Source organism: Sceloporus occidentalis, unplaced genomic scaffold (genome assembly GCF_023333645.1).
Source record: "Sceloporus occidentalis isolate IW3139 unplaced genomic scaffold, rSceOcc1.0.p SCAF_4, whole genome shotgun sequence".
NCBI classification, from domain to species: Eukaryota; Metazoa; Chordata; class Lepidosauria; order Squamata; family Phrynosomatidae; genus Sceloporus; species Sceloporus occidentalis.
Genome location: NW_028316984.1, coordinates 67326064 through 67341730, shown reverse-complemented (window position 1 = coordinate 67341730; position 15667 = coordinate 67326064). Strand labels below are relative to the sequence as shown.

The following is a 15667-nucleotide window of genomic DNA, read 5'->3' as shown; positions in this document are numbered from 1 at the left end:
CACAAACATATCCAAAAAGGTCATCAAAAACACCTCTTTCTTTAATCCCCCAAGTACAGGTATGTGTACAAATCTGCTCTGAGGTTCCACAATCATTGCAGCTCCTGTTTGGAGCTACAGTACATATATCTCTCAGAATGTGCAGGAAGTTGTACAGTTGTCTCCCTTAGCATTTCATGATAAAGAAACTCAGTAAACTATAATCTTGGCACATTGGTGGAATAACAATCACAAACAAAAAGTTAAAGATTCTTGGTGAATGGACATTGATGATATGTGCTCTCATTATTGTTCATTTTCAGAATCAGGAAGTGAGAACTATTTAAATCTCACCTGCTAACAGTAGTGTTCCTGTTCAAGCCTCTAGCAAGCCAGTAACTTCTTCTAGGATACTGTAATAAAATAGTAGAGCCCAGGAAATCTAATTCTCTCTTCTTCAACATTCCCTTGAACATAATTGGCATTTATTGTGGGTTGTCACCTTTTGTGTGTGTTATTGTGTACCATTTTTTAATGTTTTGTTCTTTCACAGACATGGAGACTCTCCAAACATATTTCTGTGTTGTTGTTTCTCACTGGCCACATTTTGGCTCCATATCTGCCAGTGCAAAGGCACTGTGATTGCTGTTATAAGGTGTAATACATCATTACTACAGTGACTATTATTAGCTGCAACTTGTTTCTCAACAAGTTGAAAACTGGCTTCTGTATAGAAACATAAATCCCTAAAATTTGAGGGTTTTTTTTTACTGTATTCCTTAAAAGATGTGTTTAGATTCATGGCTCCATACAAGGAAAAAGAATAAATTCGCACTGAGCACAATAGTGTATATTCCAAGGCACTAGTCCAAGAATACCTTAAAGGTAACTAGCAGGCACAGTAGTTAATAAGGATTAAATACTCCATAGTCTGCAATGAAACAAAATAAAATTATTCTGATCTTCAAACAATGACACTTAAATACAGCTCAGCATAATGCCTTAAAACCTTGTTTTTAAATAATTTCATTTTCATGTAATGGTATTTCCTCAGGATATTCTGTAGGGCTCATTCTTTAACCATACCCTGTCATTTGCATAATTTGATTTGAACTTTCATTTGAAATTAGTCTGAAACTGTAATTCCTTTCTCCTCCCTAGAGCTGCTAATCAGAACAGATTACTTTGTGCTTTAAAGCAGTTCAGATTACAGAGTTGTCATTGCTCTTGCTGTTTTTCTCTGTCTGTGTATTCAGCAATGTGATGGTGATCATTTTTTAAAGGTATTTTTTTTAATGAAAGGACAGTGTTTGATGTTGCAGCCAGTGAACAAGGTCTGACGAACTCACAGCTGGTTAAGACTGGTATTAAAACCAAAAATTGGTATGATTCAGCACAGATTCATTGTTTTAAATTACAAAATGTGTGAGAGAGAGCGGGGGGGGGGGAAGGGATATAGTTCACACACTTTTGCAGTTAGTTCTCCTCTTCTAGGTTTCTTCCTTAGAGATATACTAATCTTCCTATAGTGTATCACATATTAACATCTATAGAAAACCTAGGAATGTCACAATCCCTAGCCAGGTGGAGAAAAATTGGGAAGGGGGAGGAAGGTGACCCTACACTGAGGGAGAGCCAAGAGTTGCCAGCAATGATGAGCGGACAAAAGGAATCTTTGCTGGCTTAGCAGTGGTGCATTGAGGTGAAGGGTAGCCTGTTGGCAATGCAAGCTGGGTGAGAAAGCAGCAAATGGCCTAACTTCAGCAGCATAATTTCTAGCTGCTGAATTTCTATATTGGCTCTCACTTGCCAATTCCCATCTGCCTACCTAAGACAATCTGGCTCATGAGCAAGCTTGCCATGTGTTTTGTAGTATCTTTTTTGGAAATGTAACACATAAATGCAGATAAGATGCATCTACCTTCCCTATCATGTCCTAAGAACATTGCACAGTTGGGTCAAATGGAATCCCTTGTGCGCCTTGGAAGAAGGTAGATGCTGGAGTTTGGTTCTAGAAGCACCCATGGTTACCAAAATCCATGGATGCTGAAGTACCATTAAATACGAAGGTGAAATGGTATCCCTTAAATAAAATTGTAAAACTGTGGATAATTGAATCCAGAAGTAAACAATATGTGGATATGGAGAGCGAATTGTATTTATTAAATTGACCTAGAGTCAGTCTTATTTCCCAGTCTTCATAAAATCAAGGTAGAAAGAGCCAAACCAGAATATACAGAGAAGATGTAAATTTAGCTAACTTCTGCTGCACTCCTAATGTGTGGGAGGAATGGTTGTCTTTTCAGTAACATCATGCTAATTATTTTCCTGGGGAGAATATGAATTAGTTGTCTGAATGTTTGGAGTTGGCATCTTAGAAAGTGGGTAGAAAGTAGTCTCTGATATATGAAGTAGAAGGCTTTCATGGCTGGCATCCATAGTTTTTTGTGGGTTTTTCGGGCTAAGTGGCCATGTTCTAGCAGAGTTTCTTCCTGACGTTTCGCCAGCATCTGTGGCTGGCATCTTAAAGATAGTCTCGTTGGCTGCAATCTCTGAATAGCACAGCACAAAAGAGCATCAGCACAGAGAGGTAGATGTTAATGTGACAGATTCACTGAACAAAGTGTTCCATGTCTTTGGACGATGCCACCAACTGCCCCACAGCAGCATTGCTAACCATTAAAAGATCTGTATAGCAAACAGAAATCTTCCTTTAGAGTACTCTTGTTTTTCCCTTTCAGTTCTGTACAGTATTATAATATGTTCTGGCACAGAATTCATTTCTGTCTTTAAGTGCAGGAACATGAACAGTTTATTTATAGCTCTTCCACCCACATGCAGCTTGACATTTTGCTGTACAAGAAATCACTTCAGCATTAAAATGTGTGATTCCCTTTCCCCAACTGACAGTTTTAGACATTCCCCTTTTCCTGTCATAGCTGTAGGAACATGGATAATGACTGGAAGTGGAGTGGGGGAAACAGTATGTTTTCTGCATGTTTGAATGTTTTCAGTAGGATAGTTGATGATATTAAGTACTGAAGAAACAAATTAGGAATTATCCAATGGGAATGGTGCTGCATCAGATTGTTAATAGATAGAAATGGTTGAAGTAATTGAGGCTGTGCATGATATTGGATCAATTCAAAGTGATAAAACAGTGAGTCTTTCAAGAACATTATACTGATTGTGATCCAGATGATCAAGCAAACAAACTCTCTCTATATATCACATAAAGCAATAGTAGTAGTTAAGCAGAGTTAAAGCATGTAACAAATGCTTTTGACCATTTAGTTTTCAGACGGTGATGGTGAGGGACATATGGGACTAGTGCAGGCAGAACATGGTAAATTACTTTAAAGAAGTACTTACAGATCCAGACACCACAAAAGTAGAGTCATAGCTGACATGCCATAGTGGCTAAGAAACAGAACCAAATGAGTCAAGATATTCTCCATTGTAATATTACTCTGCGATTAATGCACTATGGTGGTTTTAAGCAAGTCATACTGAGTCCCTAATTGCAAGAGAAACATAAAAATAGTGCCTTTTATAGCAGGGAAGAGAAATTTGTGGTTGTTTAGATGTCATTAGACTGTAATTCCCATCACCATTGGTTATGCTGGCTAAATTTGATAAAAGATACCATCCAGTGATATCTGGCTGGCATCATGATACTCACTCCTGCTTTATAAGAAGCTGGTGAAGATTGCAAGATGTATTTCATCTTCAAAATATGTAATTCAAAAGAATTTGAATGTTTAAAAGCACAAAATGAACTAATCTTGAATAGGGATTTAAATCTCTGTAAATTTTGTTCTTGTAGTCAAAAAAGAATAAATTTACCATTAGCCTCCTCGCTGTGAAAAATACTATTTGTAGTTCAGAACTTACACATTGGTGCAGAAAAGAGCTATCTTACACATGCCATTTTCTGGGGGCGGGGAGGAGGGAGCCACAAGTATTTTTCATGCAGAGTAAATCACATATTGTGAATATTCTCATACATCTAGGATTCTTCTAACTGAGATTTTCCAACACTCAAATAACCATTTTGATCATTTTAAAAAAATTATTCTTTACATTCGTAGTATTGAAACAAGTTGTTCATTACAATACATACAGCCATCTATATACACCCTTGTTGTCTGATCAATAGGGAGAGGAATTGTTTGAGTTTTGATCAGATCCTTAGTGACAATGGAGCAGGAGATTACTGTGTCCAACAGCTGATGCCGAAAAGGCCAATAAGTATATATTTTTAAAAGAGGGGAAATGGCCTGGTATAATTGTAATTATAATGTGGCAATAAGAATGATTAACCTGTAACCCTTTCAGCAGAAGATGCTTGTAGAATCCAGGAAGTTCACTATTAGGAAAATCCTCTTAATGATAAGAGCAGCTTGACATTGGAACTATTACTGGTGGTTGTGGTGTCTGTTTCTCTGTCTTTTTCACTGGTGGTCAAGGTAGAGTCCAGACATCTTCTGCAAGGGATGTTCTAACTGTGTTTTCTGTACCAAACAGGATGTTGGATTAGATGGCATATGAATGTCCTCCATCCCTTTCATGCTATGGCTTTGATATAGGGTAGTTTATTTTATGTAAAAGGTTGCTGAAAAGCTTATAAAATTCAGGTATTTAAATTGTAATGCTGTGTGAATTTACCTGGGAATATATGCCAATAAACTCTGTGAGGTTTATTTCTCATAGGGATATATGGAGTTGCATCAATCAACTGTCGATTGTGATTGATTGATTATGAGAGTTGCACCACCAATTTTATAAATGAATGAATATGAAAGCAAAATTTTGTAAATAGAATTCCCAGTTTATGAAATCTACTTGCATGCTGACTTTAAGGGATCTTTTCAGATTAATGTTGGGAAGAATATAAAGAAGATAATGTAAGAGTTGTAATTGCCGCTGAACTTAATTTTGCAAATTAATTTACGTGTGCTAAGAAAAAAAAGGATGTTGATAGATTAGCAAGGTTGCACTTCCCTTCAAGGAGAAAACAGGTTACATGTTCTCTTCTTTTCAGAGACCTAAATGATTATATAGAAGAGGTGGATTTCCAATCACTGTGACAGAGGAAGAGGAGGGAGTGTATGCAAAGTGTGATTAGAATGTGAATTGTATGCAATAGCTTCTGGATTAGCTTCCAGACTTTCTAGAAGTAGGTCTTTATAATTCCAATTCATTTTGAGAGATGTTGCTAGGGAGATAAGAGCACATTGAGCACACTGAAGATATAGGATTCTATATAGACATATCAGTTTGTAATCTATCATAATAAATTACACTTGCATATACAGTATATAAATACTGGTGAGTATGGGTGAGCAAAGTGCAGCACTGGGGCTGCATGTGAACTTTTCCAACTTTTGACTGTTCCTTATTCCCAGGATCATCCATTGTCTAGCTCAAAGAAAGGGTGAATTGCCGGCAATTTTTTAAGATAGTTTGAAGTCTTCCTCCTCCCCCCTTGTTTTATATGAAAACTACTCATTTTTTCATAACAGGAGTGGACTTTTAGTCGCTTCTGGAATTTGGGGAGCAATCTGTGAGATTCTCTAAGGTTACAGTGGCAGAAATTTGGTTCCCAGATCCATTACAGTTGCTCACTCCTGCTGTAGTGTATATGTGACATTCCTCCTAGACTGAGGCCTGTTACAGACTACCAAAATAAAGCTGCTTTGGGTCTCTTTGGAGGTATGCTATTTAAATGATGCATGGGTCCTAAGAGTCCGGAGGTCGCGCCAAAGCCACACTCCATTCCTTAGCACTGGAGTGCAGCTTTGGTGCAGCTTCCGGATTCTTAGGATGCATGCATCATTTAAACAGCATACCTCCAAAGAGACCCGAAGCAGCTTTATTTTGGCAGTCTGTAACAGGCCTGAGATAACCTCCAGAGAGAATTTCCTACATCATGGAGAGAATGATGTCTGAAATGCGGTACAGCTAACCCATCTCTTGCCATGGGTATATTTCAATTGTAGGATCAAGAGATTATAAAGAGTGGTGGACTCACACGTTTCTATTCCCTTGTTAAAGTGAGTTCTGCAGTAGGTTCTAGAGCAAATGCTATCTACATTCCTAAAGTCATAGTGATGGAAGAGACTACAAAGGCCATCTAATCCAACCCTGTGCCAAGTAAAACTGCACAGCTAAAGCACTCTCAAAAGATGATGAAGGGTTCTACATAAGTTGAAAGTCTGCATACTCTGGTGACATTTTGGTTCCTCCTAATAAAAGTATTGCCCAACTGCAAGTTATGGTTTTCTTTTTCTTCTAGACCAGCACAGCATTAGCCCTGCAGAGGGAGGAATTGACCACTAGAAGGAGACATTATTTCTCTCCAACTTTGTTCTAACAAAGACTGTTGTATTTCTCTTTACATCTGCTTTAAACTAACTCCAGAACCTGTTTATTTCACCAAATACAAGAGACAATTGTGATTACAGATAACTTTTAAGCTTTTAGAAATGGTGGTCAGATGTAAGCTGATAAGTATAGCATCTGCTAGTGCCTAATTCATTCATTCTGCAAATCTCCATTTTAAAGCAGAACGGAAATGAAGACCACATGGCCTCAGCACCTGGCTAGAGTTTTGGCTTTCCCAGGCACCCTTCTTTTTCTGTCACCTAGCCTGACAAAATGTTCTGGGGTGGGACTGGTTTGGAGGCATTTTATTTATCCTAAAGAACACACTGTCCAACTGAAGATCTCTGCACTCACCTGCATGAACTAGTGTGGCTTTGTTTTGTTGTTCTTTCTGAAATTTTCAACTTATTATTTCTACCATCTTTTCGTGCTGTGCCACATGTGTTCATTTTCTTGCTGTAGTATTTCTTGGAGCTCCACAAGCTATTCAGCCCCCACACACTTATTTTAAGTTGAAATAAAGGACTGGAGGGACATGGAAAGAAACACCATGTGTGGCAGGCAGTGAGAGCATTTCTCAGATCCATTTGAAAGCAGGTTTGACCCAATCTAAGGTCTGGTTCAAAATGGATCTTAGGGAAAGGACAACTTAAAGTCCAATACCCTCCTTCTCTCAGAACTCACTGCATGTACCTTAACAGATTAGTTGTTTGAGTGGTCTGCTGTGGCTTTAAGAGAGACATATGGAAATAATTTTTTTGTTTCTCTCACTTAAGATAGCAACATGCACTGTAGCTGGGTATTGCTTATAGTTCCACAAAAGAAAATCCAGGCCTTTTGTCAACATCCAGTTTACATCTGCCAGGGATGATGCCTTGTCTATGCCTTCTAGCTGCTGCAACCTTGGTGACCTGATGGTTACACCTGTTACATCCACCAGACAGCACCATCCCTTGGTTAAACTTACCCAGTTGTGGTGATGGCTTTACCGGTGCTGTTATGTGGAAACAACAGGAGAGACCTACTGCCTTCATGTTTCTCATAGGCATTTGTTGTAATAATAATAATAATAATAATAATAATAATAAAAACTTTATTTTGTTCACTGTGACAAATGGGATTTTAAACTAGGTAGGTCTTTGGTCTACTCCAACATAGCTCCTCTTATGGTCTGGGAGTCATATTGTGTCTCCGAAAGTGTTGCAGGTTATAAAATATGGCAGCTACCAGACACTCTTGGAGTGGCTCTGTCATTTAAATCTTTTGTTTTACTTGAGTAATGTATTCTTGCACCTAAGTTCCAATGATCTGTATACCTTACAAAAATGTAATGTTGTGGACATGTTGGAAGAATATGGTTAATTCCTTTATGTAAGATGTCTCAGTGCCACCTGCTGAAAAGGGGAGAGTGCTTGTGTTGATCATACAAAATCATCTGGGTAAAATCTAGAGTTGTGCAAACTCGTGTAAAGGGATGGATTTGCTGTAAACGTCTTTATTTGTTTTATTAGCAACCTTTTAGAAGCTGAAAAGTGGCTTATAAATAATGGATATAACTAAGCATAGAAAATACTTTTCATGTTGTCTTTCAAAAGGGGAAAAATCACTTATGTATTGTTAACTATCCATAACAAGCAGCTGGTTGGTGACAGTGTAATCCATCTTGAAAAATACAACCACCCCTGTATTAGCAATAGCAAGCCAGTTTTGTGTTTTGAACTGGCAGCTCAAGTTCAGTAGGAATATGCTTTCTTGTGAATTGTGTAATATAGAGGAATTTATTTTTGAGGTGGATAGAAATGTAGGAAGCTTCCATATTCCAAATCAGACATTTCATCTATCTAAATCTAGATCACTATTGCTTTAACAGACAGAGGTTTTTACCAGACCTATCTGGAAATGGAATCTCATACTTTCTGCATGGAAAACATGTGCTCTGTCACAGAGCTGCCACCTTTCCTTATCTCTGAGCCATGGCCTGCTGCCAAATTTGATAGCTTCATGCCAGATGCAAGCAGATCTTAAGCAGGAGGCAGGTCTTGCCATTCTGGAAGTTGAAAAATCTTTCCTTTTTCAAGTTTATTGTCTTTTTGCCATAAATTTTCAAATTAAACAAAGACAGCATTAGGGCAGTTCTTTGAATCATTCCACTGTGGGGAATCTGAAAGTTAAATGGGAAGTGCTGAGACCTTGGAGCCTCCATGGACTACATAGTTCTCTGAGGCCACTTCTTCCAGTATGTCTTTTGGGGACCCACTGGAGGATTACACAGCTTTTTAGCCAAGGCCAAGGTTTCCCAAACTTGTTCTTTTAGTGCTCACTTGGGGACTACATAGCTGTTAGAGCTGACTGAGGGAAGCTATGGGACTTCTCCAGGCACATCTCTGTAGGATTTGCCTAGAGATTTGATATTCCCAATGTAAACTAATTAAAAATTAGCATGTATCATAGTGCGGATGGAGGTGGGGAGTGGGAATACAAATGGTCCTTTTAATGCAAAACCAAAAATCATATGGATGGTGTCAGCTCTGTTGCACAATTATGTACTGGAAGCACCCTCTGCTGGTTGTGATTAGAACAGAAAATTGTGTTTCCCAAGTTCTGTTCATAACAGCAATATATTTTATGAAGTTTCTTGCAAAATATTTTCTGAATAAGGTGTTCTGAGAAATTCAGATAGGAGAAATGTGAGTGTGCACATTAATCTTTCTGGTAGCCATCTCACATAAACATTCTTGGATAACTGTAAGTGAATGAAAGTAATTGTAAAGGAATGGAAGTCAGGGCACATGAGTAATCACCATCATCTGAGTTCTAATAAAGAACATAAAATGACGGTGTTGTACAACTTATAATATCACTTCCTGCAATAAGAAGTCTCAGAATGTTGCATCAGAGGCAAATTCCATTTTGGCCAAGAATGCAAATGTTTTCCCTAATGAGAAATAACTATCATTATTATTAACTTTGTATACACCTTGCTCTTTCTTCAAAACTGGAACTCAATGGCTTATGACCTAAAATACAATGCAGTTAAAACATGCAAATTATCAACATTAAAAGTAAATTAAACTACCAACAGCATTTAAAAACAATTTAAAGCAAACATTTTTATTTATCAGTTCTTACCCGTTTCTAATAACCTGGCCTCCCTTTCAACTTCCAGTTTTGTTTAATTCAATTATAACTGAAGATGTAAAGCTTCCCCAATGGAGGAAAATGATAAGGAGAAATATTAATAGAATCAATAACAGCACAGTTAGTCAGAATGTTATTTTAATTATCCCTGTTATTACAAGCCATGTACAAATGGTAGATGATAGATATATCAAATGGACAGCTTTTTTCTTGCCATAATCAATAAGAAAAAGTATTTGGGAAGCTTTAGCTCAAGAATATACAGTTTATGCTAAGAGGGAAACAAGGGTGGGAGCTTACCTTAGCAGACCCTACAACATGTCTGACAATCCATCATTAAAGACAAGACCCCTCTAGAAGTTGTTGGACTGTAACTCTGAAGCACTGCTAGACAGCATAGCAAGTGATGAGGATATATTGGGGACAGTAGCCAACCACATCTGTGATACCACAGCCAAGGCTCAGCAAACCAATAAATGTATGTATGCGGAATTGTAATTAGCTCAAATTTAATTGGCTGCGTTAATTGGGCATCTTTTACCTGTGTATATTGGTTTAGAAGGCATGAAGAAGTCCAGAAGCAACTTCAAGTTATAAGTTTTATTTGAAAGAGAAAAATCCGCATGAACACACACACACACACACACACCTTCACTAGAGAGAGGGAACAAAGAGTTAAGTTGTAATGGGAAAGGCTTAGAAAGGGAATATACGATTTGAATGTCATGGCTGCTTCTTTTTCTGCTGATGTTAAGATGGACAACAGAGACTCATTTGCTCTCTTGATAGAGAAGCAATGAGGGACATAGCAAATCTGGCAGCACTTCTGGAAGCAAACCAAGCCAACAGACAAAGGAAGGTCCATAGTTTAAATAGAATTTTTGTGCCCTGTGCAAAAGGAACCAGGGCTTGCATGGGCCAGATCAAAGAAGTCTTTAATATGTATCTTATATGCTTTTGAAGTTTTGGGTCTTCCAAGAAAAGGGAGGGGTGTGAAGTAGACCAGTTTCCGAAACAGGATGACAAGACAGATGTTTACACTTCCATGCCAGATGCCATTAATTGTTTTATTACCTCCTCTTTGTGTGTGTGGGAACATCTTCTGGGGGCAACTCCAGAAATGCTAGCCTTGGATGGTTCTAACCTCACCCACTATATGCTTATTCTCTCTCTCTCTCTCTCTCTCTCTCTCTCTCTCTCTCTCTGTGTGTGTGTGTGTGTGTTCAGAAGTAAATTTCAGTGAGAAAGAGCTTCTGTAACTTAATTTCCTTATATGTGCCTGATACTAGGTGTAAACTAATTGGGGGCTTCATTAAGAAACAACTTCATCCTTGCCTTTCTTTCCTCCCTTGCCTATTATCTTTAGACAATATTAACTGCACCCAACTTTCTGTCAGCTCCTCTTCAGACAAGCTTCTAGACAGCGAAGATGAATAACTGATAAGATATTTGAGAAACTTGGGAACAAGGGAATTTAGGGTGACTGACACCCAGTGCAGACTGGTTGCTCCTGTGTCAGTGCATCATTGAATCCATTCTTAATGTTAGTCTGCCTGAACGTGAAAGGAATTATTCAAACTGTTTATCCTTTGTTGGGTTCAGGACTTTGGACAGCTCGTTTAAAATTCAGAATGAATCCTAGACTAGATTCACTGCCTCTCTGACATGAAAGCCAACAGCTGCTACTTCTGAATTCTGTGCTGAGAGTTAAAACATCCTGGAAAAATTATATTTTTCAGGTCCTTAATACATAGTGTTCTGCCATTTCAGCATCATAGGTACCTAAGAGTTAGGAATACCTAACGGTTGTGCTTTCCACTAGAGAAGACCTTTAAGAAGAAGTATGGCTCAATTCATAATACAGGCAAGCATCACAATTTAAGCATATTGTATTTATTTTAAACTAGATAACTGGAGGCTACAGTTTCTCAATTCCACACAAGCTTTAAAACATAGAATCATAGAGTTGGAAGAGACCACAAGGGCCATCCAGTCCAACCCCCTGCCATGCAGGAAATCCAAATCAAAGCATCCCAGACAGATGGCCATCCAGCCTCCACTTGAAGATCTCCAAGGAGGGAGACTCCACTACACTCCAAGGAAGTGTGTTCCACTGTCGAACAGCCCTTACTGTCAGGAAGTTCCTCCTGATGTTGAGATGGAATCTCTTTTCCTGCAGCTTGCATCCATTGCTCTGGGTCCTAGTCTCTGGAACAGCAGAAAACAAGCTTGCTCCCTCCTCAATATGACATCCCTTCAAATATTTAAACAGGGCTATCATATCACCTCTTAACCTTCTTTTCTCCAGGCTAAACATACCCAGCTCCCTAAGGTGTTCCTCATAGGGCATGGTTTCCAGACCCTTCACCATTTTAGTCGCCCTCCTTTGGACACACTCCAGTTTCTCAATGTCCTTTTTAAATTGTGGTGCCCAGAACTGGACACAATATTCCAGGTGGGGCCTGACCAGAGCAGAATATAGTGGCACTATTACTTCCCTTGATCTAGACACTATACTTCTATTGATGCAGTCTAAAATCGCATTGGCCTTGTTAGCTGCCGCATCGCACAGTTGACTCATGTTCATGTTCAGTTAAAGCCTGCATCCATTAGAAGTATTGTATGGGTCTTCTCCTACATATATGCTCAGATACGCTTAGGATGGACAAACTGCTGCAAAGCCAGGAGTTTCTTTTCAGGTTGTCCAAATTTTTGAAAGCAGGACTTCGAAGGAGCTGTCCAAGTTGCAGAAACCTATAGGGAGGAACTATCCAGAATCTTGAACATTTTCATTGAAATAGTTCAGGACTGTGGACAACTCCTTTAAATTATATTAAAAGTAAGAGTGATTAATTGCCCCACTGACATGGAAGCTACCAACCACCGTGGCTTAGTATGGGCTGTAAATGCATCCTGAGGATGTACATCTCAGGGTTATTGTGTTTTGATTATGGATTAGTAAATTTTAGAAAGTAGTGACTTCACCATCGATCATAAGCTAGTGAATTGTTCTTTTTTGGAGGTTTTTAAACAGAAGTTGGATTCCTGCATGACACAGAATTGGGTTACATGGCCTTTGAAGTTCCTTCCAACTGTATAATTTTGTGATTCCATAAAAAATATCTCAGTATGGTGTTTAGTCAGAGGCTGAAAAACACTGGAGTTCTCGGGAGCAAAAATGCTCCTTGAAAGTAATAGTAGGAGTCTTTGAGTAGAAACCCTTGATTATTACTTTTGGGTGGGCCACTTGTGGTCCAGGTTACTAAGACCATTCTGCTCCTGTTTGTGATATTTGGTGAGCCTTCTCTGTGTGGTTTCATGATTTCAAGTGTGTATGTATGTGAGGGTGTACAGATACAGAGAAAAATGAATTTCTGTTGTCTCATGTGCTGGGAAAGATGAGTGAGGAGTGCCTGGGGATTGTAGTAGAGGGACAAAAGAACCAGTGAGAAAGAAAAAGTAGAAGGTAAGTTGTGTCTTTATTGGAAGCAGGGAAGGGAGACTGAGATGTCTGAAAGAGAGAGAGGGAGAAAGGGAAAAAAGAAAATGGAATGAAAGTAATGGTCTCCATGAATGGTCACTTACTCTTTCAGGCTGTAATCCTGAATGTTACACCCACTTACCCAGGAATAAGGAGTAACAACTCTGTGTTCTTTTTTACTTCTGAGTAGACATGTATAGAAGTGCATTGTTAATTGGCTTTTTGAAAAAGAGGGAACTATATCTCAGGTAGAAAGCTATTTGTACATACTCAGAAATAACTGAATTTTAACTCCATTTAAAAACAAAAGAAAACAGAAGCTAGTGGTCTCAGTGGAGGAATAAAGTCCCCAAGGGACTTGATGTTAAATGTTTCTGGCTGCATCCATGCTAAAATGGATACTTGTCTGATATGATATTTATGTATGTCCCTTTCATCTGGAATTGTCTCTATATATGGCATAATTACTGCATTTTTGTAAACACAAATTTATTATAATGGAATTATGTTTATGATAGATAGCTGTAGGATAGCTGATACATTTTAGAAAAGTAATCCTTTAAATCCATTGAATATTAGGTTTGCCACTTTGTTTTCACTGCAAATCAGTTACACTGGATGGATTGGAATCTGATTACTTGAAAAAGTTGATGTCACAATATGGTTCAGGACCCTTAGCATTGATACATTGAATGTCCAAATGACACCCTTACCCAACCACTCATCCCTTAGCTCAGATTTCCTCCTTTCTTCCTACCTCAGGTGTATTTAAATATTTTGCATTGGTTATAGCTTGCCTGTGTGAAATAAATCATGGTACATCTAAGGAAGGAGTTCTGTTTACACTGGGACATGAATACAAAGGAAACATACTGTGAATGTCTCCACCAGATGATGATCGTGGTTGTTGGTTTTCTTTCTTTTTTTAAATCTCAGCAATTCAAAGCAGATTAATTTCTACCATAAAACACTGAAAAATCACCAAGCAATGCATGTTATGTATCATTGAAATTAATAGATAACAGCTATTCAGAAATGGCAGTTTATCAGTAAACGGTGGAAAGCATTTTACTTTGGATTGATTGGATTTGGCTCAGAAAAAAGCATTGAATGTTTCTGCAGATAAACTCCTCAGGTGATTGAATCCACTTATGTGGTGTTGTTTTTAAGTAGTGTCCATAGATAATCAAAACAGCCACAGAAGATAATTGGATTTGTTTTCTTTTCTGTCTAGGTGCTGGACTGGATTGAAAACCATGGAGAGGCATTTCTTAGTAAACACACAGGAGTGGGAAAATCCCTTCATAGGGCACGAGCTCTTCAGAAAAGACATGATGATTTTGAAGAAGTCGCACAGGTAAGAGGGTGGAAGTTTGAAGCAGCTTGTATTATCGGAAAAATAATGTGAAATAAAAAGTCTTTGTAGATATGAGAGTAAGAATCCATTAAGCTCACACACTGAGTCCTCCTAGGAAAGAGCTTGAGGTGACCTGAAGGTTCAATGCTAGGTGAATCTAGCTTAATCTAATTCAGCCTTACCTATGGGGAGTAGGGTTGTAGTGAAGTAAGTGGTGACTGAGAAACTTCAGGTTTTCTTAGATGACACACCTATTACTATCCTTTTTATTCTGGCTTCTATTCCCATAGATGGAAACAGATGTAATTTAATTTCATATAAATTGTTATTTTTCTATCAACCATGGACTGTGGTGATTTACAATTTACAAAAAAGGTGGTTTACAAATACAAACAAAAAAAGAACGGTATTTTAAAATAAATAAATTTTAGGCAACTCCCCCCCCCCCCCCCCCATACACACACACCAATATCTAGTAAAACCCAAAGGTCTGACAAACCAATCCATTTTTTTCTTCAGAAGCCCTTTAGATTAACTGCATCTTCTAGATCAGGTATATGTAGCCCTGCAGTTTCTGTCCAAGGCTGCACCCACCCCATGTTCACTAATCCAGACCCCTGCAGATTGCACATCACAATTTTTCTAAAGCCAGAAGTAACACTCTATTCCTCTCTCTCTCATTCTGTGTGTCTTTCCCCATGTGCAGAGACCCCAAAACACTAATTTAATTGTTTCAGACCACTGAAGGTCCACATCTGTATTTTGGGATCTGTGTGTGTGTGTGTGTGTGTGTGAGTGAGTGAGTGAGAGAGAGAGAGAGAGAGAGAGAGAGAGAGAGAGAGAGAGAATTTTTCTACCCACCAAATTCCCACCCCTGTGCTTCAGGTTCACTTGGAATTACTTCCCTTTTAGTCCACTCAGAGGCTTTTGAGACTGTGGGCTGCACCATTGCCTTGCATCCTCTGGTGCATCTGCTGTTAGGATCTGGTGCATCTGCTGTTAGGAGAATAGGTTAATACCATGGTACAGAGTTACAAAGTGATCAGTACTATAACAACTGTTATAGAGTGTCAACATGTTAAAAGTATTATATCAGGTTATCCATATATTTGTGATGGAACATCATCAAAATGCTGATTAATCCAGTTCTGTATCTAAGTTACATAGTTGCTAGGACAATATAGCTATTACCTTGACATGTTTCTGGATGCTTTGTTTTGCTGGACAATCTGAATAAATTAAAGGGGATACTAAATGGAAAGATGGACTTGATGTTTGCCATAGTAGATTGGATATTTATGTCTTTGTCTAGTCAGGTTTGAACC

At 38.4% G+C, this 15667-nt stretch overlaps 1 protein-coding gene across 3 annotated transcripts in view; it reads left to right on the top strand.

Annotated features, from left to right (window-relative positions):
* KALRN (kalirin RhoGEF kinase) overlaps nucleotides 1-15667 on the top strand; it is a 719845-nt gene that overhangs the window by 424847 nt on the left and 279331 nt on the right. For all 3 annotated transcript variants that reach the window (XM_089520231.1, XM_089520232.1, XM_089520233.1), the window contains one exon: nucleotides 14220-14342. In XM_089520231.1, the coding sequence (XP_089376357.1) occupies nucleotides 14220-14342 (123 nt within the window). The remainder of the gene's footprint in view (nucleotides 1-14219; nucleotides 14343-15667) is intronic.